Source organism: Leuresthes tenuis, unplaced genomic scaffold (assembly GCF_036924035.1).
Source record: "Leuresthes tenuis unplaced genomic scaffold, fLeuTen1.0.hap1 SCAF_17, whole genome shotgun sequence".
Lineage (NCBI taxonomy): Eukaryota > Metazoa > Chordata > Actinopteri > Atheriniformes > Atherinopsidae > Leuresthes > Leuresthes tenuis.
This window is the reverse complement of record NW_027325371.1, coordinates 2,007,111-2,032,121: the sequence shown is the minus strand read 5'-3', so window position 1 is coordinate 2,032,121 and position 25,011 is coordinate 2,007,111. Positions and strand designations below refer to the sequence as shown.

The following is a 25,011-nucleotide window of genomic DNA, read 5'->3' as shown; positions in this document are numbered from 1 at the left end:
AAATGTTCCCAACTCATATTTAAGGAGTTCCCAATTAGTTTTCATTGTTTGCATCCTTTTTTAGTTTCACTATTTTGTAGCATAGAGCAGTTAAGTTTCCAGTAACTGGAACAAATGACAGGTGTTAAAGCAGTGAGGACATTAATAGAGATGCATATTAATGTCATGCTTACATCATCCTTTTTACAGTTTGTAAAAATGATACATTTTCATCGATGAAGTAAAGTTTTTAGATAAATAATTAAACGTTTTATCAAAAAGTCTAAAATCATTAAAAAGTCTAAATGTTCAGATACTAAAAACAAATTTAATGTAAAAGAGAAAATATCAAAATGATTTTTGAAAACATTTGTTGAAGATTTTAAAAATTCAACATTTCAAACACAAAGTCAAACATTGTGAGACTGAATGTTAAAATAATGATGTAAAATGATGTAAAATATCAAAAGTCTGCGATCAGAAATCAATAATTCAGTCTATAACTGCACATCATCAGGATGAACCCTGGCTGCTCACCAACCTTCTGCTCATTGGAGCAGAACCAGAGAAGATCTGTCAGCAGGTTGGAAATTCATCTGGGCTGATTGCAGCTCAGTGATTCCTCTCTGATGTCACAGTTTGTCACATGTGCAGCAAACTAACTGCAGCTGACAGCAACTGAATGGTCTCAGCTGCAGTGAGCTGCAGAGAAACACAACGTACTGATATTCAGTGTGAAGCTTTGACTGGAAACACAGAAAAACAACATCCTGGAAGAATGGCAGCTTCCATCTTTAAAGGACTGGAAGAGGAAGAAGTTTCCAAGGAATCATTTATAAGAGTTTCAACCAGAAACTGACTGAATCCATGAATCTGAAAAGGTGTTTCTGAGTGAAAGAGACAGACATGTACAGACTGAACTATCTGTTCAACAGTGATTCTCTGACAGGAGGAAACTCTTTGTGCTCAACACAGAGACACTGAGGAACCATGTGACCAGAACCAGAACCCAAACCCAGGAAGCAGAGGTTCTTCAGTGAATGTGGTGTTGAAGGTGTGGAGGTGGATCAGTGTGTCAGAGGAGACTCTGTAGAAGGACAGAGTGCCAGCAGGACGGTCCACATACACTGCTACTCTGTTAGAGACAGAGGAGAAGGGGATGGATGTTTCTCTGTTATTGTGACAGACAGAGTAACCAGAACCATCACAGCAGCTCAGACTCCAGGACTGATCGTTGTATCCAAACACACAGTCTCCTCCTCTCCTGCTGATTCTTCTGTAACTCACTGATATATAAACTGTTCCTCTCCACTCGACCTCCCAGAAACAGCGACCAGTCAGAACATTTCTACACAGCAGCTGAGACCAGCCATCAAATCTATCTGGATGATCAGGATATGACTGAACCTCCTCCACATGTGTCACCTTCCTGTTGTTGTCAGACAGTTTCAGTCTCCTGTTCACTGTGTTTGTGTCGATGGTGAGTCGACAGGAATCTGATGGAGAGAACAAACACAATCCAGCTGCAGTTATTGATCTATCATCTGTTCACTTTGATCAGTGAGTGATGTGACAGTGTGAAGATGGCTGGATGTCATGAATCAGATGAAGAACACACTTACACTTCCTCAGACCTGGTGTCAGCCATCGTTCTCCAGCAGGCTCCACCCTGAAAGGAGGAGGGGGGTCAGAGCAGCACCGTCTCTTTCAGCATGCACACATGGACATTACATGGCTCTCAAACACACATTGTTCTACACTGAGGAAGATGCTGACTGCTCACGAGTCCTTCACACAGCCCCACTTGAAAAACACAGAAATATCCCTTTAACTGGATGAGTAAAGTCTCTGAATCTGCTGAATATGTTTCCTTACAGGCTGTGCATTAACCAGCAGATGATTGCTGCTATGTATGTTTTCTTTGTGGCCCATTTATCTCAGAAATGACCTGATAAACCTCCATCATTCTGACAGATCCACACTGTTTTAAGGGGACACCGGCTAATGCTGGCAGACATTTCCTCCTCCTCCTGACAGAGGTTTGCTCCTCCCTCGCTGCTCCTCATCACTTCTAACCAGCTCATGAGCCGGTGAAAGGAAAAGCAACCGACTGTGTCTGAAGTTATGGAAATAGGTTATGAAAGTACGTGGACAGTATGGGATGTTTCAGAAGTTTCATCTCCACTTCGGATCAGACTTAAATTACACTGAAAACATCTGTATGCATGGTCTGAGGAATGTGTGAAGTGTGCAGATTCTCTTTATTTAATGCAGGAACATCTGTATGAGTGGTTTGTGTGTTTGTGTGTGAGATGGACTCTAGACCCACCCAGGGTGGATCTGCCTCTCACCCTGTGGCTGCTGGGATAGGCTCCAGTTCCTGCCACCATGAACTAAATTAAGCAGGTAGAGAAAATGGATGAATGGATTTATGCATCTGGTCCCTGGACTTTGGATCATTTTGGATGGATCTAAAACTGAATTATTTGGACACTGTAACAGGGAACTTGTTTGGTGTAAACTAAAGGCAATATTTGAGCAGAAGAACTTTAAACCAACAGTGAAGCCTGAAGCTGTAAATGTAATGGTTTGGGTCTGAGGCAGGGCCCGGTCAACTCTCCATCACAGAATCCAACATGAATTCTTCACCATTTCAGAGGCTGTTTGAGGAAAATGTGAGACCATCTGTCCAGAAACTGAAGCTGAAGCAGAGGTGGACCATGCTACATGACAATGAGAGAAAACATTCCAGTAAATCCACCAAGAAACTTCTCCAAAGGAAACAGAAACACAGGGTTCTGGAACAGCTCAGTCAAAGCCCAAAGAGAAAGAAGATTGGGAAGACAATGACGAGGAAGATTTCTCTGAATCTGAAAATCACATTTACGTCCATTCAGAGTATGACAGTGAGTTTAAAACAGGATGAATTTGATGTTGAACCGATGCCAAAGTGAGCAGGTCAACAGCAGCAGCACCAGTTCATCAGCAGCCAGTCAGCAGAGGCCCATCAGGGCCAGAAATGTGGACGTCATTAAGTGGTGAAACTGCACGGATCACCTGATGCAGCTGGACTGAGAGGTCAAATGTGTGATCTGTAACCATTTCTAATTTAAAACCCTGACTGTGTGTTTTTAACTCCTAACTGTGATCATTGGTGAGTGAGAACGAACTAACAAAGTGAACGGACTGTGGACAACATGTCAGGTTGGTCTGAACTCTGACCTGGGAGTCAGCTGACTGACGTTTAACATGAACATCATCACATAGTGAGATGTAAGCTGTGTCTCTGTAAGAGGGAAAAGTCAGGAACACAGTCATTCCACAGTTTTTCAGCCTTTATGTAGAAACTGTGATGTTTTTGAGCTGCAGACCAACATAAAGCTGTTAAATGTTCTGTGTAAAGATCTGCTTGAGTGAACAAAGGAAAAAGGCTCCTACATGTAGGTTCATATAAAACTCAGAACCAGCATGAAGCAAAAAGACAGGGCTGAGTGAAGGACAGAGAACATGTTTCCAGCTCTTCCTCCTCCATCAGACATTGTGTGATGCTGCAGCAGACCTCTCCATACCTGAGAGTGTCCAGCCTCCACTGTGGATCCTCCAGTCCAGCTGGTAGCTGCTTCACTCCTGAGTCTCCTGGATGGTTGTAGCTCAGGTCCAGCTCTCTCAGATGGGAGGGGTTGGAGGTCAGAGCTGAGATCAGAGAAGCACAGCCTTCCTCTGTGATCAGACAGCCTGACAGGCTGCAGAAAACAACACAAATGGCAGATACTGAGAGAAAAGACACCAACAGCAGACACCATCCTGAACAGGTCAGCTGTTCATCCATGACTGTAAAGCAGAATTATAATGATCAGGAGTTGAACAGCTGAATGAATCCTGACCTGAGAGCTTCCAGGTTACAGTTTGGACTCTGCAGTCCAACAGACAGCTGCTTCACCCCTGAATCCTGCAGGTTGTTGTTACTCAGGTCCAGTTCTGTCAGACTGGAGGACTGGGAGCTGAGAGCTGAGGACAGAGCTGCACAGCTTCTCTCTGAGAGGTTACAGCCACTCAGTCTGAGGAGGAATAACAGGAAAAGAGTTAAGTTATGTAATTATTAATTATTCACATTAAAGATAGTTGAATTAATCAATAATGATGACATTTATCCTAATTCTATATTATAAAGTGTTGCCACATTCTTGCAGCGTGTTTCTTTCCTCTTTATGTAAACTGGTCTGATGTAACTGTTTGCTGTGAATCTGTGTTATCTACAAACTGAAATGATCTGAAAAATAACTCAGTTATTTTCTCTCCTTTTAACAAGTAAACAGAGTATTTAAAACATATTTATCCCTGTACTTACACAGCTTTGTTGGAGGCTTTGACCACTGGCAGCAGCCTCAGAAGAGCCTCCTCTGAAGCAGAGTATTTCTTCAGGTCAAACACATCCAGATGTTTTCCTGATGACAGTAAGATGAAAACCAGAGCTGACCACTGAGCAGGAGACAGTTTATCTGTGGAGAGACGTCCTGAACTCAGGGCCTGTTGGATCTCCTCCACCAGAGAACGATCATTCAGTTCATTCAGACAGTGGAACAGATTGATGCTTCTCTCTGCAGACAGATTCTCACTGATCTTCTTCTTGATGTAATCAACTGTTTCCTGATTGGTCTGTGAGCTACTTCCTGTCTGTGAGCTACTTCCTGTCTGTGTCAGCAGGCCTCGTAGGAGCCTCTGATTGGTCTGCAGGGAAAGACCCAGGAGGAAGCGGAGGAACAGGTCCAGGTGTCCATTTGGACTCTTTAAGGCCTTGTCCACAGAACTCTGATGGAAGAGTCGAAGAGAATCTGCAGATTGATCTTCTGTTGTTTTCATCTTGGAGGATGTTTGTTGTTCTTTCTGCTGATTGACACCAGAGCGAAAACCGAACATTTTTCTCAAAGACTTTAAAGGAAAAGATATTTGTGCCTTTGCGATAGGAGCTTGTGCACTTATTTCTGTTTGACTGTAACTTCTCTCAAGACTCTTTTTTGAATCTTTAGGTATCTGGGATAATGATGATGATGATGATGATTGTTGTTCTCCCATCAGATTAACTCCAGAGCTGATGAAGGTCAGATGGACATGAAGAGCAGCCAGAAACTCCTGAACACTCAGATGGATGAAGCAGAACACCTTCTCCTGGTACAGCCCTCTCTCCTCTTTAAAGATCTGTGTGAACACTCCTGAGCACACTGAGGCTGCTGAGATATCGATGCCACACTCTGTCAGGTCTGATTCATAGAAGATCAGGTTTCCTTTCTGCAGCTGCTCAAAAGCCAGTTTTCCCAGAGACTCAATCATCTTCCTGCTCTCTGGACTCCAGTGTGGATCTGTCTCAGCTCCTCCATCATACTTGACCTTCTTCACTTTGGCCTGGACCACCAGGAAGTGGATGTACATCTCAGTCAGGGTCTTGGGCAGCTCTCCTCCCTCTCTGGTTTCCAACACATCCTCCAGAACTGTAGCAGTGATCCAGCAGAAGACTGGGATGTGGCACATGATGTGGAGGCTTCGTGATGTCTGGATGTGGGAGATGATGCTGCTGGCCTGCTCTGAATCTCTGAATCTCTTCCTGAAGTACTCCTCCTTCTGTGGGTCAGTGAACCCTCTGACCTCTGTCACCATGCCAACACAGCCAGGAGGGATCTGACTGGCTGCTGCAGGCCGTGTGGTTATCCAGAGGCGAGCCGAGGGAAGCAGGTTCCCCCTGATGAGGTTTGTCAGCAGCACATCCACTGAGGTGGACTCTGTAGCATCAGTCAGGGGCTCCTTGCTGTGGAAGTCCAGAGGAAGTCGACACTCATCCAGACCGTCAAAGATGAACACAACCTGGAACTGTTCAAAGCTGCAGATTCCTGCTGCTTTGATTTCAGTAAAGAAGTGATGAACAAGTTCCACCAAGCTGAACTTTTTCTCTTTCAGCACATTCAGCTCTCTGAAAGTGAATGGAAACATGAACTGGATGTCCTGGTTGGCTTTGCCTTCAGCCCAGTCCAGAGTGAACTTCTGTGTTAAGACTGTTTTCCCAATGCCAGCCACTCCCTTTGTCATCACTGCTCTGATTGGTTCATCTCTTCCAGGTGGGAGTTTAAAGATGTCTTCTTGTCTGATGGATGTTTCTGCTCTGCCTGCTTTCCTGGATGCTGCTTCAATCTGTCTGACCTCATGTTCATCATTGACCTCTCCAGTCCCCCCCTCTGTGATGTAGAGCTCTGTGTAGATCTGATTCAGAAGGGTTGGGTTTCCTGCTTTAGGAATCCCCTCAAACACACACTGGAACTTCTTCTTCAGAGCAGATTTAACTTTACCTCCACAAACTGCAGCAAAAAGTTCTGAATGAAGACAAGAAATAACATCAGTAAACAGACATTTCCACCCTGTAAAGAATGAGTATTTGAACATGTGTTGTTCTGTGAGCTGAGACATCAGTAAATGTGTCATTTATCCAGCAGGTTAAATCTTTAGAGAAATCCTCTTACTGCTCTGCAGACGCTCAGCCAGCTCCTCCTGCTTCATTCTCCTCAGGAAGTGAACTGTGATCTTCACTAATGCCTCTCTGCTGCTCCTCTGCTCTTCATCCTCACCCTCCCTCTGACTCTCTAAGCATTCTGGGTAATCTGGACTCAGAACCTTCTGGATCTTCTTCAGCTCCTCCTTCACAAAAGTGAGCATGTTGTCCTCCAGCAGCTGGAACAGAATACTATATGAATGAGCCAATCAGGCTGAAATCATGGAGCCAAACATCAGATCCATGTTGGACACACTGACAATCCGCTGGTCTGCAAAGTGCAGCCTGGAGATGACTGTGAACACAATAGATGGAAAAGTAGCTGTTGTACATGTACAGACCATAAATATGGAGTCCAGCTGTGTCTGATGCTGCTGGGCAGACTGACCACTGGAAACCTCTGGGCTCTGCTGGTCCACTCTGTGGAGGAATGATGAAGAATGAGCTCACATTGTGTCTGTCCACACAGAGACAAACACAAGGTAAAGGTCCATGAAGGGATGTGTGGATGTGAACAGTGAACGCAGCCATAAAGCAGCTGATTAACTCTGAAGCTGCACATCAGCAGCATCTGTGTTCCAGAAGATAAGAGCTCAGTGTGTCTCTAACAGTGGGAGGAAGCTGGTGTCAGATGAAGCAGTTTGAGGAGGAAGGGACACAGAACTGTGTGAACAGACAGAAGATTTGTGTGTTTGTGAGGAGTCGAGCTGACGTGTTGGTTGGATTGTAGCTGTAGTTTCTAAAATACAACAAGAGCTTCAATCTGGAATCAGTTCATTGGTTTTATTGAACAGAAACGAGTCCAAAGAAATGATTTTCAGAGTCTTCACTGACCAACTTCTTTATATTTAGGTACCACTGATGCAGAGCTGGATGCTGAACAGAACAGATCATCTGGGACTGTAAATATCCTGTGTTACATTAAACTAGCTCCATAATTAACACGTTTTTCTCTGACTCAGCCTAAATTAAATGATATTATCTCCTTTCCTGCTTTTCACATGTTGACAGAGAAACTGATGCTGCAGCTAACATAAAGTGATGAGTGATGAATGGGTGAATGATCATCATTCTGTCACAGAATGAGCTGTGAAAGCCTGATTGGACCCTTTCTCTGCAGCAGATCCACATCTCAGGAAGCTCAGGTGACAGTCTTTCATCGTCTGTTAGAAAAATATTAGACCTAAAAAAGTCCTTATCTGAGACTGAAAGCTGAAGTTATTTAGAAGTTAAAGTTATTGGTTGATATTTTAATCATGTTAGTATTTTATTCACATTATCTGTGTGGAGCTCACAAAGACACCAAACCCAAACTTCATGTCTTTGGGATTTCAGATGGTTGCTGACTCGTATAAAACTGGGTCAGCAATCGATGAGGGAATTAATAAAGAACTGGATCCATAAGAAGCATCGATAATGACTTTGTATTGATCAGTTCTTATGGATTCCCATCCCTAATCTGTGCCCCTGAACTCAAACTCTCTGAGTCTGAAATCATTTCAGATCCTTCTAAAAACTTTCTTCTTCGTGAAAACCTTTGAAAATCTGTTCAGACATTTTACCATCAAAGTTATTATTGATCCATGTGACTTTGTTCATGTGAGACTGTTTGTGAAGCAGCTGACATTGTTCAGAACATTTATTTTAGAAACAGCTCCTCTATAATAAATATCATTCTTAATATTTTCCTCACTGAAAGAGACCTGTTTTAACATCCATTCTTTCCACTCTGACAGTTTCACATGTGAACATGAAATGATGTGAATAAGAGCTCACATTAAACACAAGTTGGAATAAGAACTGTTCAGACTGACTCTGGAACATTTTACAGTGTTACACCATTTACACTCAGCTCACCTCAGAGACCGTGAACGTTGGTCTGATTTAAAGTCAATAAGACGATGGTTTGACCTGTCGCTCCTCATGGACACACAGCTGGGTTCAGGTTCAGGTTCAGGTTCAGGTTCAGGTTCAGGTTCAGGTCTCTGAAAGCTGCTGATAGGAAAAAAAAACACTTGTTTAATTTAAATTTACATGTTCAGTAAAATTCAGTTTGGATTAAAAAGTAAAAATGTGACAGAAAATGATTGATTTTGAATAAATCAACAGAAAACTTCACTTTGTTTTAATAAAGAGCAGAAAGACTAAAGTAAACATCACATTACACACATGATGCAGCTGATTAATCTCATCAGAGACATCAAGAACTGATCCAAGTCTGAAATAATTCATCTGAACCATGATGCAGCCTCCACTGAATACTGACAGCTACTCACTGTTTGTCTGATGGAACATCATGTTGGAAATTAATGAAGTCTTCCTTGGACCTGTTGCTCTTAAAGGACACACAGCTGGGTTCAGGTCCAGATTCAGCTGCAGATCCAGCTTGGTTCCTGTGAATAAAGGTGGTTTGGTGATGTGAGCGCTGAGCTCTGACATGGAGAAGAGTCATGGACAGTTAGAGATGGTGGTCTCACCTCTGAGCTTTGCTCTGGCTCTCATGTTCCCCACACAGAGTGGTTTTAGTGTCCTCACACTGATCCATGCTGCTGGATTCACATCAGCTCACACACACTTTCTACCTTCATCTGCAGAGGAAACACAGATCATTCATCTGCACATCAACTCAAATCCTCTTTTCCATCATCTGAGCTGTAAAAAGATCAGCTGCTCCTCCACAGATTGGCTCTGATTCTCTGTTTCATATCAGTGTCTCTGAATGCAGTCAGACAGGAGTGTTGAGGCAGAGGAAGCTGCCATCAGCTGCTGTACTTCCACTACCTGTCCACTAGGTGGAGGCATGGAGCTACAGCCCAGCACACACCTCATGATCCCGATGACCATGATGAAGGATTCTTTAGTTTAGTTTTCAGAGGACTTTTTAACAGCAAATACAAACAGAGACAGATGTTACATCTTAGCTGTGTGTCAAAAGTCTAAATACTGAGAAAAAGGAGCTGAAATTAAATCAAACATGTTAGAAAATGGTACGATCCACCTCAGGGGTGTTTGAGTATTTTTCTGATCATGAATGTGATAAATATATTTATATAACTTGTCAGTATCATGTCTTCAAACATAACGTGAAAATTGGTAAAAGCTGGGAAAACTCATTGTAAATGCATTCAAATTCATGTATAATGGGACAAAAATAGCCGTATTTGGAGTTATGAGACTTCAATTTGAACTCGTTTTCTTGATTCTTTCTCACGGCAGCAGGATGAGTCACAGCTCACATTTATAGTAAAAATGTAAAACCAATCGCAATGACTTTCAAATTGGGTGTAAGGACACAAACCCTGTGCTCCTCTGCTATGACACACAGCCGTCTCCATAGCAACTAATCTGCTGCTGCTCCTTATAAGGGCCAAGATGGCTGCCTTGTTTACGCCAGCCGCTGAGTGTCTGTCTGCTCCATTACAGTATGACTGACAGCCTTACATGTCTGTACACGACACATCTCTGAATGTGATAAATATATTTAACTTAAATAAAATAAAACATGAAGCAGTTTGTTTGAGAAGGAAACAAACAGAAACATCAGCTGATCATCATGTTGATTGATTCCAGTTAATCAATAACCTGATCATCGTGTAGATTTGTCTTCAAACACAAAGTGATCAAAGTTTGTTCTGAAATAAGAAGCGAACATGTTCTCCAACATTACAGAGCAGAAACAAACAGGAAACTCACAGATTGTTCAGAGCTGCAGAAGAAGAAGACTCTCCACTCGACAGACTGAGACACAGGTGAGCTGCTTCCTGGAACCAGTCAGAGCAGAGTCCACCTGTGATGGAGGCGGGACAGATAGAACCTGTCTGACCAGTGGAGTTCATGTTAAAACACGCCTCCAAGCTCCTGAACAACAAACTCTGATCTGAAAACATTTATTCAGCCGTTCTCTCTGAATGTTCTCTGAGATTCTCCAGAATCGCCGTCAGAAACATTAAAACCAGGCTTTGAACTGGGATCTGTTCTGTGCAGCAGCTCTGTAGTTTTAGTGCTGCTGCAGATGCACCAGATGTGTGCAGCTAGACTGAAAACATCTGTCATCATGTGACAAACTGTGAACACATCAAGGTGACATCTCTCTGGTCTGCAGACCAATCAGAGCCATCCTGGATCCAGCTGTCTGTGTAAAACTGATGCTAATAAAATGTTAAAGTCCTCTCTCCTGTGTATCTGCATCAGCTCCAACAGCAGTGCTGTAATGCTGATGATGGGATGAGACACGAATACCACAGTTTTTCAGATTTACAGTAAACTGGAGCTGATTTATCTCCTACAAACTGGATCAGATCTTTCCAGGACTTTTCAGTTTCCTTTTCTTTGTTCAGATATTTCACCTGCAGCTCTGAACCTTCAACATTTAAAGGGAAACATCCTGTGTGTTCATTAGAAAATAAGAGTAAAGAGATGAAGAAACTAACAGAGTCAAGTTTGGTTTCAGTGTGAGAAAAAAGGCCAAAAAGAAAGCAGGCTGATTCATTTTCATTAGTTAATGTTACAGCTGGAGTTGATCTGATCAGCATCACATCATTACATGATGTAATGCTGAGAGCTTTCAGCTAATCTGCCTTATAGGTTAGTTTGAGCTGGAATTCAGCAGCTAGTTTCATTTAACAGGAAATAGAGGAAACACAGTTTATCCAACTGTGAGATCTTTCAGACAGCCACACCTTCATCTCTTCAGCGTGAAAATATGTCGTTGGACCGGTCAGACTCGGTTAAAGTCAGATGCTGACGCCTGAAGACATTAACCCTTCTCATGATGCTCAGAGGGAACAATCAAACACTCTGTTTCTGTTTCCATGTGTCACTGTTTGGCTGTTGAAGCTCTGATGAACAAAGTGGACTCTTCATTGATCTGCATTTATCTCCCTCTGGTGGTGAAAAGATGAACCTCATGATGTCAGTTCAATGAACAGATTAAATGATGTGTTTTTAAACACTTAAATACTTCAGTGTAGTTATTAAAGTTGTAATAATGACAGTTGATAACCACATGAAACCATGAACTGAACATATAATATCTAATCAGGTTTAGAGTCATTGAACAGAAAGAGCTCAACTCAAAGCAATTAATTATTCAATTCGATAAAAGCGCTACAGGTCGATGTTTTCCACATGATTCCACATCCATTCCATATTTTTTTACCATCCTCACCGCTGTCTGAGATTCTCTTTTGTTAATATATTTTGTCACTTGTTTCTTTAGCGTAGAATAAAGTTTTCTGTCTACAGTAGAAGCAGAAAGCACAGCAGCCTTTTTAGCCTCATCCCTTTTAAACATCAAACTCTTTAATTCATCATCAGTCCAAGGAGCACTTTTGGCTTTAACTGTAAATTTCTTTAACGGGTCATGATTGTTAACAATTTTAATCCAAATATCCATAAATAAATTAAGAGGTATCCACATCATTAACAGTTTATATATCACCCCATTGAATGTTCACTGAGAAAATTCTCCACATTAAACGTTCTATCAGTTCTTTTCATTATAATTTTGGGACAGGCTGTAGATGGCTTTGTTTTCCTGGAAAAAGCAACACAGTTATGATTTCTGAAGCCAACTGGTACAGAAACAGGTGTAGAGCACATATCAGGAATACTACAGTAAATATGATCAATACATTTTGATGTTAAAGATCCTTTACTGTGAGGAGAAATTCTTGTAGGTTGATGCATTAATTCAGACAAACCACAGGTGTCAGTAATAGATTTAAGCTTATTCTTCAGAGGACAGTTCTCAGACAGCCAGTCAATATTTAAATCTCCCAGCCGGTATAGCTCTCTGTTTTCCTGTCGCTTTGTCCAACATATTATAGCATACATTTAAATAATCTATCCTGGCACTTGGTGGCCTGTAACAACAGCCAACAAGTATTCGTTTTAAGGAGTTCTACCTGCAGCCATAACACTTCAACATCATTAACCATCAGATTCTGTCTCAATTTCACAGGAAAATGGCCACATACAGTAATACTGATGTTCTGACCAACATTACTCCTCTTACTGCAGGATTCTGGCTCTAATGTTCATCAGTCTGATAATGAGAGAGTCAGCAGAGAGATAACTGACTGATATGAACTGATTAAAGGTTCTTCAGCTTCTTTATTTCTTTTCAGTTGAGACAACATCTGTTCAGAGTTAGACATCAAAATGTTTCATATGTTAAAGTCATCGTCAAACAACATGTTGCAGTGCACAAGTTTACTAAAGCTGAAGAAGAGCGGTTGATGACGTCACTCTCCTGCGCCGCTTGGTATTCTTTTAAAGAAACTCTATTGTTCTACGTAAATGTGCAAAAAGCACAGCACACAAAACATTGTACAGATACAGCAGACTCCCGAGCCATCCCACCAAGAACTGTGAAAGAAATTGTTTTCAGATATTATCTTTATGGTTGTTAGAAAATTTAATGGAGAAAATAAACTGCCTGAGCTCACTGTGAAAGGCAACAAAAGAAGGTTTTCTCTGAGTAAATATACATTTATGAATGTGAAATTTCGCCATCAGTATGATGAGGTTAATAATAAATGTTTTGTTGAATTTTTCTTTATTTTTGTTGAAGTCAAAGAGCCCAAACAGAACATCCCTCTGATGTGGAGGCATTGGTTATTTCTATATTCTATAAAGACTTTCTGTAAAAAGGGAGTCAGTTCAGCAATGAAAGATTTCTAAAATTCAGCTGTTAGTCCATCAGACCCTGGAGATTTATTGTTTCTGAGCTGATTGATGGCTTGCTGCACTTCTACAGCAGATAAAGGCCTGTCACAGGATACTTTATCTGCTTCACCTGTTGTCTTAACCCACAGGGAATTTAAAAACTATCAGCTGCCGATTGACAACATTTGGAACTGTACAGGTCTTTAGAAAAATGAGAACAAAAACCTGCTATTTTACGATGATCTTCAGTAACAGCTCCGTTAATACTGAACCTACTAATATTATTGTTGGCGGCATTAAAGATTAAAGAAGTAATGAGTGTTTTGTTCTCCTTCTTCTCACCATTTGGAGCGAGACCTGATAAAGGCACCCTTTGCTTTCTGGAAATATAAGTCATGGAGTTTGATTTGCAGGAGAACGAGTTCTTCTGTTTCTTCCTCTGTTGAGGAGTTGGGTTTTTGCTGGATAAGTTAGTTCTGCTCCACACAGGCTTCAACTCTTCTGCTTTTCTCGCTTTGACAGCTTGAGCTCCACACTTTCCTAAAAATGTTCCCAACTCATATTTAAGGAGTTCCCAATTAGTCCCAAAAGAGTTTTCATTGTTTGCTTTGGACCAGTAAAATGAGGTCATATCCCTCATCCTTTTTTAGTTTCACTATTTTGTAGCATAGAGCAGTTAAGTTTCCAGTAACTGGAACAAATGACAGGTGTTAAAGCAGTGAGGACATTAATAGAGATGCATATTAATGTCATGCTTACATCATCCTACATACATTTTAAAGGAACAGGCAGAACAGAAAAATGTGGAAATAAAATCTTTATAAAATAAAAAAAGCTTTTTTTTTTTATTTTTCAAACTAAAAAGCTGCAATTTGTAAAAATTATACATTTTCATCGATGAAGTAAAGTTTTTAGATAAATAATTGAACGTTTTATCAAAAAGTCTAAAATCATTAAAAAGTCTAAATGTTCAGATACTAAATACAAATTTAATGTAAAAGAGAAAATATCAAAATTATTTTTGAAAACATTTGTTGAAGATTTTAAAAATTCAACATTTCAAACACAAAGTCAAACATTGTGAGACTGAATGTTAAAAATAATGATGTAAAATGATGTAAAATATCAAAAGTCTGCGATCAGAAATCAATAATTCAGTCTATAATTGCACATCATCAGGATGAACCCTGGCTGCTCACCAACCTTCTGCTCATTGGAGCAGAACCAGAGAAGATCTGTCAGCAGGTTGGAAATTCATCTGGGCTGATTGCAGCTCAGTGATTCCTCTCTGATGTCACAGTTTGTCACATGTGCAGCAAACTAACTGCAGCTGACAGCAACTGAATGGTCTCAGCTGCAGTGAGCTGCAGAGAAACACAACATACTGATATTCAGTGTGAAGCTTTGACTGGAAACACAGAAAAACAACATCCTGGAAGAATGGCAGCTTCCATCTTTAAAGGACTGGAAGAGGAAGAAGTTTCCAAGGAATCATTTAGAAGAGTTTCAACCAGAAACTGACTGAATCCATGAATCTGAAAAGGTGTTTCTGAGTGAAAGAGACAGACATGTACAGACTGAACTATCTGTTCAACAGTGATTCTCTGACAGGAGGAAACTCTTTATGCTCAACACAGAGACACTGAGGAACCATGTGACCCAAACCAGAATGTAAACCCAGGATGCAGAGGTTCTTCAGTGAATGTGGTGTTGAAGGTGTGGAGGTGGATCAGTGTGTCAGAGGAGACTCTGTAGAAGGACAGAGTGCCAGCAGGACGGTCCACATACACTGCTGCTCTGTTAGAGACAGAGGAGGAGATGGATGTTTTTGTGTTATTGTGCCAGACAGAGTAACCAGAGCGATGATCAGAACAGCAGAACAGACTCCAGGACTGATCGTTGAATCCAAACACACAGTCTCCTCCTCTCCTGCTGATTCTTCTGTAACTCACTGATATATAAACTGTTCCTCTCCACTCGACCTCCCAGAAACAGCGACCAGTCAGAACATTTCTACACAGCAGCTGAGACCAGCCATAAAATCTGTCTGGATGATCAGGATATGACTGAACCTTCTTCACACGTGTCACCTTCCTGTTGTTGTCAGACAGTTTCAGTTCTGTGTTCACTGTGTTTGTGTCGATGGTGAGTTGACAGGAATCTGATGGAGAGAACAAACACAATCCAGCTGCAGTTATTGATCTATCATCTGTTCACTTTGATCAGTGAGTGATGTGACAGTGTGAAGATGGCTGGATGTCATGAATCAGATGAAGAACACACTTACACTTCCTCAGACCTGGTGTCAGCCATCGTTCTCCAGCAGGCTCCACCCTGAAAGGAGGAGGGGGGTCAGAGCAGCACCGTCTCTTTCAGCATGCACACATGGACATTACATGGCTCTCACACACACATTGTTCTACACTGAGGAAGATGCTGACTGCTCATGAGTCCTTCACACAGCCCCACTTGAAAAACACAGAAATATCCCTTTAACTGGATGAATAAAGTCTCTGAATCTGCTGAATATGTTTCCTTACAGGCTGTGCATTAACCAGCAGATGATTGCTGGTATGTATGTTTTCTTTGTGGCCCATTTATCTCAGAAATGACCTGATAAACCTCCATCATTCTGACAGATCCACACTGTTTTAAGGGGACACCGGCTAATGCTGGCAGACATTTCCTCCTCCTCCTGACAGAGGTTTGCTCCTCCCTCGCTGCTCCTCATCACTTCTAACCAGCTCATGAGCCGGTGAAAGGAAAAGGAGCCGACTGTGTCTGAAGTTATGGAAATAAGTTATGAAAGTACGTGGACAGTATGGGATGTTTCAGAAGTTTAATCTCCACTTCGGATCAGACTTAAATTACACTGAAAACATCTGTATGCATGGTCTGAGGAATGTGTGAAGTGTGCAGATTCTCTTTATTTAATGCAGGAACATCTGTATGAGCGGTTTGTGTGTTTGTGTGTGAGATGGACTCTAGACCCACCCAGGGTGGACCTGCCTCTCGCCCTGTGGCTGCTGGGATAGGCTCCAGTTCCTGCCACCATGAACTAAATTAAGCAGGTAGAGAAAATGGATGAATGGATTTATGCATCTGGTCCCTGGACTTTGGATCATTTTGGATGGATCTAAAACTGAATTATTTGGACACTGTAACAGGGAACTTGTTTGGTGTAAACTAAAGGCAATATTTGAGCAGAAGAACTTTAAACCAACAGTGAAGCCTGAAGCTGTAAATGTAATGGTTTGGGTCTGAGGCAGGGCCCGGTCAACTCTCCATCACAGAATCCAACATGAATTCTTCACCATTTCAGAGGCTGTTTGAGGAAAATGTGAGATCATCTGTCCAGAAACTGCAGCTGAAGCAGAGGTGGACCATGCTACATGATAATGAGAGAAAACATTCCAGTAATTCCACCAAGAAACTTCTCCAAAGGAAACAGAAACACAGGGTTCTGGAACAGCTCAGTCAAAGCCCAAAGAGAAAGAAGATTGGGAAGACAATGACGAGGAAGATTTCTCTGAATCTGAAAATCACATTTACGTCCATTCAGAGTATGACAGTGAGTTTAAAACAGGATGAATTTGATGTTGAACCGATGCCAAAGTGAGCAGGTCAACAGCAGCAGCACCAGTTCATCAGCAGCCAGTCAGCAGAGGCCCATCAGGGCCAGAAATGTGGACGTCATTAAGTGGGGAAACTGCACGGATCACCTGATGCAGCTGGACTGAGAGGTCAAATGTGTGATCTGTAACCATTTCTAATTTAAAACCCTGACTGTGTGTTTTTAACTCCTAACTGTGATCATTGGTGAGTGAGAACGAACTAACAAAGTGAACGGACTGTGGACAACATGTCAGGTTGGTCTGAACTCTGACCTGGGAGTCAGCTGACTGACGTTTAACATGAACATCATCACATAGTGAGATGTAAGCTGTATCTCTGGAAGAGGGAAAAGTCAGGCAAACAGTCATTCCACAGTTTTTCACCCTTTATGTAGAAACTGTGATGTTTTTGAGCTGCAGACCAACATAAAGCTGTTAAATGTTCTGTGTAAAGATCTGCTTGAGTGAACAAAGGAAAAAGGCTCCTACATGTAGGTTCATATAAAACTCAGAACCAGCATGAAGCAAAAAGACAGGGCTGAGTGAAGGACAGAGAACATGTTTCCAGCTCTTCCTCCTCCATCAGACATTGTGTGATGCTGCAGCAGACCTCTCCATACCTGAGAGTGTCCAGCCTCCACTGTGGATCCTCCAGTCCAGCTGATAGCTGCTTCACTCCTGAGTCTCCTGGATGGTTGTAGCTCAGGTCCAGCTCTCTCAGATGGGAGGGGTTGGAGGTCAGAGCTGAGATCAGAGAAGCACAGCCTTCCTCTGTGATCAGACAGCCTGACAGGCTGCAGAAAACAACACAAATGGCAGATACTGAGAGAAAAGACACCAACAGCAGACACCATCCTGAACAGGTCAGCTGTTCATCCATCACTGTAAAGCAGAATTAAAATGATCAGGAGTTGAACAGCTGAATGAATCCTGACCTGAGAGCTTCCAGGTTACAGTTTGGACTCTGCAGTCCAACAGACAGCTGCTTCACCCCTGAATCCTGCAGGTTGTTGTTACTCAGGTCCAGTTCTGTCAGACTGGAGGACTGGGAGCTGAGAGCTGAGGACAGAGCTGCACAGCTTCTCTCTGAGAGGTTACAGCCACTCAGTCTGAGGAGGAATAACAGGAAAAGAGTTAAGTTATGTAATTATTAATTATTCACATTAAAGATGGTTGAATTAATAAATAATGATGACATTTATCCTAATTCTATATTATAAAGTGTTGCCACATTCTTGCAGCGTGTTTCTTTCCTCTTTATGTGAACTGATCTGATGGAACTGTTTGCTGTGAATCTGTGTTATCTACAAACTGAAATTATCTGAGAAATAACTCCGTTATTTTCTCTCCTTTTAACAAGTAAACAGAGTATTTAAAACATATTTATCCCTGTACTTACACAGCTTTGTTGGAGGCTTTGACCACTGGCAGCAGCCTCAGAAGAGCCTCCTCTGAAGCAGAGTATTTCTTCAGGTCAAACACATCCAGATGTTTTCCTGATGACAGTAAGATGAAGACCAGAGCTGACCACTGAGCAGGAGACAGTTTATCTGTGGAGAGACGTCCTGAACTCAGGGCCTGTTGGATCTCCTCCACCAGAGAACGATCATTCAGTTCATTCAGACAGTGGAACAGATTGATGCTTCTCTCTGCAGACAGATCCTCACTGATCTTCTCCTTGATGTAATCAACTGTTTCCTGATTGGTCTGTGAGCTACTTCCTGTCTGTGAGCTACTTCCTGTCTGTGAGCTACTTCCTGTCTGTGAGCTACTTCCTGTCTGTGTCAGCAGGCCTCGTAGGAGCCTCTGATTGGTTTGCAGGGAAAGACCCAGGAGGAAGCGGAGGAACAGGTCCAGGTGTCCATTTGGACTCTGTAAGGCCTTGTTCACAGAACTCTGATGGAAGAGTCGAAGAGAATCTGCAGATTGATCTTCAGTTGTTTTCATCTTGGAGGATGTTTGTTGTTCTTTCTGCTGATTGACACCAGAGCGAAAACCGAACATATTTATAAAAGACAAAAAAAGAGATGTTTGAGCCCCGATAGGAGCTGATGATGATTGTTGTTCTCCCATCAGATTAACTCCAGAGCTGATGAAGGTCAGATGGACATGAAGAGCAGCCAGAAACTCCTGAACACTCAGATGGATGAAGCAGAACACCTTCTCCTGGTACAGCCCTCTCTCCTCTTTAAAGATCTGTGTGAACACTCCTGAGTACACCGAGGCTGCTGAGATATCGATGCCACACTCTGTCAGGTCTGATTCATAGAAGATCAGGTTTCCTTTCTGCAGCTGCTCAAAAGCCAGTTTTCCCAGAGACTCAATCATCTTCCTGCTCTCTGGACTCCAGTGTGGATCTGTCTCAGCTCCTCCATCATACTTGACCTTCTTCACTTTGGCCTGAACCACCAGGAAGTGGATGTACATCTCAGTCAGGGTCTTGGGCAGCTCTCCTCCCTCTCTGGTTTCCAACACATCCTCCAGAACTGTAGCAGTGATCCAGCAGAAGACTGGGATGTGGCACATGATGTGGAGGCTTCGTGATGTCTGGATGTGGGAGATGATGCTGCTGGCCTGCTCCTCATCTCTGAATCTCTTCCTGAAGTACTCCTCCTTCTGTGGGTCAGTGAACCCTCTGACCTCTGTCACCATGCCAACACAGCCAGGAGGGATCTGACTGGCTGCTGCAGGCCGTGTGGTTATCCAGAGGCGAGCCGAGGGAAGCAGGTTCCCCCTGATGAGGTTTGTCAGCAGCACATCCACTGAGGTGGACTCTGTAGCATCAGTCAGGGGCTCCTTGCTGTGGAAGTCCAGAGGAAGTCGACACTCATCCAGACCGTCAAAGATGAACACAACCTGGAACTGTTCAAAGCTGCAGATTCCTGCTTCTTTGGTTTCAGTAAAGAAGTGATGAACAAGTTCCACTAAGCTGAACTTTTTCTCTTTCAGCACATTCAGCTCTCTGAAAGTGAATGGGAACATGAACTGGATGTCCTGGTTGGCTTTGCCTTCAGCCCAGTCCAGAGTGAACTTCTGTGTTAAGACTGTTTTCCCAATGCCAGCCACTCCCTTTGTCATCACTGCTCTGATTGGTTCATCTCTTCCAGGTGGGAGTTTAAAGATGTCTTCTTGTCTGATGGATGTTTCTGCTCTGCCTGCTTTCCTGGATGCTGCTTCAATCTGTCTGACCTCATGTTCATCATTGACCTCTCCAGTCCCCCCCTCTGTGATGTAGAGCTCTGTGTAGATCTGATTCAGAAGGGTTGGGTTTCCTGCTTTAGGAATCCCCTCAAACACACACTGGAACTTCTTCTTCAGAGCAGATTTAACTTTACGTCCACATAGTTCTGAATGAAGACAAGAAATAACATCAGTAAACAGACATTTCCACCCTGTAAAGAATGAGTATTTGAACATGTGTTGTTCTGTGAGCTGAGACATCAGTAAATGTGTCATTTATCCAGCAGGTTAAATCTTTAGAGAAATCCTCTTACTGCTCTGCAGACGCTCAGCCAGCTCCTCCTGCTTCATTCTCCTCAGGAAGTGAACTGTGATCTTCACTAATGCCTCTCTGCTGCTCCTCTGCTCTTCATCCTCACCCTCCCTCTGACTCTCTAAGCATTCTGGGTAATCTGGACTCAGAACCTTCTGGATCTTCTTCAGCTCCTCCTTCACAAAAGTGAGCATGTTGTCCTCCAGCAGCTGGAACAGAATACTATATGAATGAGCCAATCAGGCTGAAATCATGGAGCCAAACATCAGATCCATGTTGGACACACTGACAATCCGCTGGTCTGCAAAGTGCAGCCTGGAGATGACTGTGAACACAATAGATGGAAAAGTAGCTGTTGTACATGTACAGACCATAAATATGGAGTCCAGCTGTGTCTGATGCTGCTGGGCAGACTGACCACTGGAAACCTCTGGGCTCTGCTGGTCCACTCTGTGGAGGAATGATGAAGAATGAGCTCACATTGTGTCTGTCCACACAGAGACAAACACAAGGTAAAGGTCCATGAAGGGATGTGTGGATGTGAACAGTGAACGCAGCCATAAAGCAGCTGATTAACTCTGAAGCTGCACATCAGCAGCATCTGTGTTCCAGAAGATAAGAGCTCAGTGTGTCTCTAACAGTGGGAGGAAGCTGATGTCAGATGAAGCAGTTTGAGGAGGAAGGGACACAGAACTGTGTGAACAGACAGAAGATTTGTGTGTTTGTGAGGAGTCGAGCTGACGTGTTGGTTGGATTGTAGCTGTAGTTTCTAAAATACAACAAGAGCTTCAATCTGGAATCAGTTCATTGGTTTTATTGAACAGAAACGAGTCCAAAGAAATGATTTTCAGAGTCTTCACTGACCAACTTCTTTATATTTAGGTACCACTGATGCAGAGCTGGATGCTGAACAGAACAGATCATCTGGGACTGTTACATTAAACTAGCTCCATAATTAACACGTTTTTCTCTGACTCAGCCTAAATTAAATGATATTATCTCCTTTCCTGCTGTTCACATGTTGACAGAGAAACTGATGCTGCAGCTAACATAAAGTGATGAGTGATGAACGGGTGAATGATCATCATTCTGTCACAGAATGAGCTGTGAAAGCCTGATTGGACCCTTTCTCTGCAGCAGATCCACATCTCAGGAAGCTCAGGTGACAGTCTTTTATCGTCTGTTAGAAAAATATTAGACCTAAAAAAGTCCTTATCTGAGACTGAAAGCTGAAGTTATTTAGAAGTTAAAGTTATTGGTTGATATTTTAATCATGTTAGTATTTTATTCACATTATCTGTGTGGAGCTCACAAAGACACCAAACCCAAACTTCATGTCTTTGGGATTTCAGATGGTTGCTGACTCGTATAAAACTGGGTCAGCAATCGATGAGGGAATTAATAAAGAACTGGATCCATAAGAAGCATCGATAATGACTTTGTATTGATCAGTTCTTATGGATTCCCATCCCTAATCTGTGCCCCTGAACTCAAACTCTCTGAGTCTGAAATCATTTCAGATCCTTCTAAAAACTTTCTTCTTCGTGAAAACCTTTGAAAATCTGTTTTTTACCATCAAAGTTATTATTGATCCATGTGACTTTGTTCATGTGAGACTGTTTGTGAAGCAGCTGACATTGTTCAGAACATTTATTTTAGAAACAGCTCCTCTATAATAAATATCATTCTTAATATTTTCCTCACTGAAAGAGACCTGTTTTAACATCCATTCTTTCCACTCTGACAGTTTCACATGTGAACATGAAATGATGTGAATAAGAGCTCACATTAAACACAAGTTGGAATAAGAACTGTTCAGACTGACTCTGGAACATTTTACAGTGTTACACCATTTACACTCAGCTCACCTCTGAGACCGTGAACGTTGGTCTGATTTAAAGTCAATAAGATGATGGTTTGACCTGTCGCTCCTCATGGACACACAGCTGGGTTCAGGTTCAGGTTCAGGTTCAGGTTCAGGTTCAGATTCAGGTTCAGGTTCAGGTTCAGGTTCAGGTTCAGGTTCAGGTTCAGGTTCAGGTTCAGATTCAGGTTCAGGTTCAGGTTCAGGTTCAGGTTCAGGTTCAGGTTCAGGTCTCTGAAAGCTGCTAATAGGAAAAAAACACTTGTTTAATTTAAATTTACATGTTCAGTAAAATTCAGTTTGGATTAAAAAGTAAAAATGTGACAGAAAATGATTGATTTTGAATAAATCAACTGAAAACTTCACTTTGTTTTAATAAAGAGCAGAAAGACTAAAGTAAACATCACATTACACACATGATGCAGCTGATTAATCTCATCAGAGACATCAAGAACTGATCCAAGTCTGAAATAATTCATCTGAACCATGATGCAGCCTCCACTGAATACTGACAGCTACTCACTGTTTGTCTGGTGGAACATCATGTTGGAAATAAATGATCTGATCCTTGGACCTGTTGCTCTTAAAGGACACACAGCTGGGTTCAGGTCCAGATTCAGCTGCAGATCCAGCTTGGTTCCTGTGAATAAAGGTGGTTTGGTGATGTGAGCGCTGAGCTCTGACATGGAGAAGAGTCATGGACAGTTAGAGATGGTGGTCTCACCTCTGAGCTTTGCTCTGGCTCTCATGTTCCCCACACAGAGTGGTTTTAGTGTCCTCACACTGATCCATGCTGCTGGATTCACATCAGCTCACACACACTTTCTACCTTCATCTGCAGAGGAAACACAGATCATTCATCTGCACATCAACTCAAATCCTCTTTTCCATCATCTGAGCTGTAAACAGATCAGCTGCTCCTCCACTGATTGGCTCTGATTCTCTGTTTCATATCAGTGTCTCTGAATGCAGTCAGACAGGAGTGTTGAGGCAGAGGAAGCTGCCATCAGCTGCTGTACTTCCACTACCTGTCCACTAGGTGGAGGCATGGAGCTACAGCCCAGCACACACCTCATGATCCCGATGACCATGATGAAGGATTCTTTAGTTTAGTTTTCAGAGGACTTTTTAACAGCAAATACAAACAGAGACAGGTGTTAGATCTTAGCTGTGTGAGGCTTTAATAAAGCTGATCAAAAGTCTAAATACTGAGAAAAAGGAGCTGAAATTAGATCAAATGAAACATTTGAAAACAGGAAACAGGTCAACAGCAGAAACTAAAGGATGATGTTAAAGAATTATTTTAGTCTGAATGTAAAGTCTGACTGAAGCACAATGAACTCTGAACATCCTCCTCATCATCAGACTAAACAAGTTAAATATATGCTGCATCACAGCTTCATCACTGACATTCAGCTCATTTTATTCTGAAAGAAGAAGACTCTCCACTCGACAGACTCAGATTGGTGTAAAAAGACCTACAGATATTTAATAATAACAATAATTAATTAACTAAAACTGGCTACATGAAATAACGCTGTTGACTTAATTAGTTAAAGAGCAGTCAGCTAATACCTCCCAATGCCAAAGAATCTTGTAATTTCATCAACTTACCAGAGAAAATACTTTAGAAACACCAAAAATAAACAGCGTTCAATGGTGGAACTGCTGCGGTTTGGAACTATGTGCAGCTCCATGATCCACATGACTTCTGCATTACTTTCTTTCTGTAGAAGTCTGAGGGAGTGTCGCCTCTCTGCTTTTACAGCACTGTTCAGGGCTGCATGAACCATGTGACGGTGTGTTGGTTAGTTGTGAGAATGCTGATTAAGCATTCTCACTACAGTGTTCCTGTTTTTTTTCTCCATATTCCCAGTTCTTCTGTCACTTAACTACTCCTGTATACTTTCACTGATTTCAACAAATTTGGTCTCAAAACGTTCAGCAGGTACAGGAGATGGCTGCTGTGACTTTTGGTATTTCTAGCTTTTATACTTTTCAAAATATTAAACTTTTATATGAATTTTCCCGTCTTTTAAATGAGTTGGAAACGCTTCAAACCCTTCATCCTCTTTTCAACCCATACTTCTGCATACTTCCAGTTAGAGAGACCATTCAAACTTTAAACGGGTCACAAGACATTCAGCTATTACCAAATGGTTCAGCTTTTTCAAATATTAAGCCAATTTTGAAATATCACAGCTTCAAAAACATGAACATTGTTGCTCCTTCTTGTTTTTATGAATGGGGAGCCAGCAGAGTGAGGCACTGATCATTTTCAGCTTGTTCTGATATTCAACTAAATAATCAAACAAATTCCTCTAACTTTCTTATAGTTTAACTTACACAAAGAAATTACACCCTTAAAACATAGCTGAATCTCTCCTCTTTCAGTCAATGTTATTACCAAAGAGATGACATGGGCGTAGGTTTGCGTATGGGCGGTATGGACATGTCCAGAACCAATATTTTGAAAGAGCAGATTTGTCTCTACCAATAAACTGAACCAACTGTATGTCTGTTGTTCACACAATCATTCATCTGATGTACGCGACACTTCACCATGTATTGCATTAAGCAAACATCACATTACACACATGATGCAGCTGATTAATCTCATCAGACACATCAAGAACTGATCCAAGTCTGAAATAATTCATCTGAACCATGATGCAGCCTCCACTGAATACTGACAGCTACTCACTGTTTGTCTGGTGGAACATCATGTTGGAAATTAATGAACCGATCCTTGGACCTGTTTCTCTTAAAGGACACACAGCTGGGTTCAGGTCCAGATTCAGCTGCAGATCCAGCTTGGTTCCTGTGAATAAAGGTGGTTTGGTGATGTGAGCGCTGA

General features: G+C 42.1%; 4 protein-coding genes across 4 annotated transcripts in view; all 4 read right to left on the bottom strand.

Annotated features, from left to right (window-relative positions):
* Positions 1-685: 685 nt before the first annotated feature.
* Positions 686-25,011, bottom strand: part of LOC140273183 (uncharacterized) — a gene marked incomplete at its 5' end in the record, with an annotated part of 41,064 nt that continues 16,738 nt past the window's right edge. The window contains 6 exons of the mRNA XM_072368699.1: positions 686-1,475; positions 1,602-1,648; positions 3,549-3,722; positions 3,864-4,037; positions 17,418-17,591; positions 17,733-17,906. Of these exons, the coding sequence (XP_072224800.1) occupies positions 946-1,475; positions 1,602-1,648; positions 3,549-3,722; positions 3,864-4,037; positions 17,418-17,591; positions 17,733-17,906 (1,273 nt within the window). The remainder of the gene's footprint in view (positions 1,476-1,601; positions 1,649-3,548; positions 3,723-3,863; positions 4,038-17,417; positions 17,592-17,732; positions 17,907-25,011) is intronic.
* Positions 4,186-9,358, bottom strand: LOC140273087 (protein NLRC3-like). Its single transcript, XM_072368612.1, has 6 exons — positions 9,296-9,358; positions 8,791-8,849; positions 6,856-6,934; positions 6,486-6,693; positions 4,596-6,338; positions 4,186-4,223 (listed from the first exon to the last, which is right to left on the bottom strand). Exons 1-6 carry the CDS (start codon positions 9,356-9,358, stop codon positions 4,186-4,188), a joined length of 2,190 nt encoding a protein of 729 aa, XP_072224713.1.
* Positions 14,209-16,950, bottom strand: LOC140273086 (neoverrucotoxin subunit alpha-like). Its single transcript, XM_072368611.1, has 3 exons — positions 16,906-16,950; positions 15,471-15,552; positions 14,209-15,344 (listed from the first exon to the last, which is right to left on the bottom strand). Exons 1-3 carry the CDS (start codon positions 16,948-16,950, stop codon positions 14,812-14,814), a joined length of 660 nt encoding a protein of 219 aa, XP_072224712.1. The 3' UTR covers positions 14,209-14,811.
* LOC140273084 (protein NLRC3-like) lies at positions 18,001-23,245 on the bottom strand. Its single transcript, XM_072368609.1, has 6 exons — positions 23,183-23,245; positions 22,159-22,439; positions 20,662-20,740; positions 20,292-20,499; positions 18,688-20,144; positions 18,001-18,006 (listed from the first exon to the last, which is right to left on the bottom strand). Exons 1-6 carry the CDS (start codon positions 23,243-23,245, stop codon positions 18,001-18,003), a joined length of 2,094 nt encoding a protein of 697 aa, XP_072224710.1.

Excerpts from the sequence above, each read along its gene's own strand:
- LOC140273087 (XM_072368612.1), bottom strand. The coding sequence starts at position 9,358 with ATGGTCATCGGGATCATGAGGTGTGTGCTGGGCTGTAGCTCCATGCCT. Across the intron at positions 6,935-8,790 it reads GATGTTCCATCAGACAAACA|AGTGGACCAGCAGAGCCCAG; the intron begins GTGAGTAGCTGT and ends ATTCCTCCACAG. Across the intron at positions 4,224-4,595 it reads TTACATCAAGAAGAAGATCA|ATTCACAGCAAACAGTTACA; the intron begins GTGAGAATCTGT and ends TAGATAACACAG.
- LOC140273086 (XM_072368611.1), bottom strand. The coding sequence starts at position 16,950 with ATGGTTACAGATCACACATTTGACCTCTCAGTCCAGCTGCATCAG. Across the intron at positions 15,553-16,905 it reads TCTCAGTCCAGCTGCATCAG|AGACGGTGCTGCTCTGACCC; the intron begins GTGATCCGTGCA and ends GCATGCTGAAAG. Across the intron at positions 15,345-15,470 it reads GACACCAGGTCTGAGGAAGT|ATTCCTGTCAACTCACCATC; the intron begins GTAAGTGTGTTC and ends TCTCTCCATCAG.
- LOC140273084 (XM_072368609.1), bottom strand. The coding sequence starts at position 23,245 with ATGGTCATCGGGATCATGAGGTGTGTGCTGGGCTGTAGCTCCATGCCT. Across the intron at positions 20,741-22,158 it reads CAACGTTCACGGTCTCAGAG|AGTGGACCAGCAGAGCCCAG; the intron begins GTGAGCTGAGTG and ends ATTCCTCCACAG. Across the intron at positions 20,500-20,661 it reads AGCTGGACTCCATATTTATG|CTGCTGGAGGACAACATGCT; the intron begins GTCTGTACATGT and ends ATTCTGTTCCAG.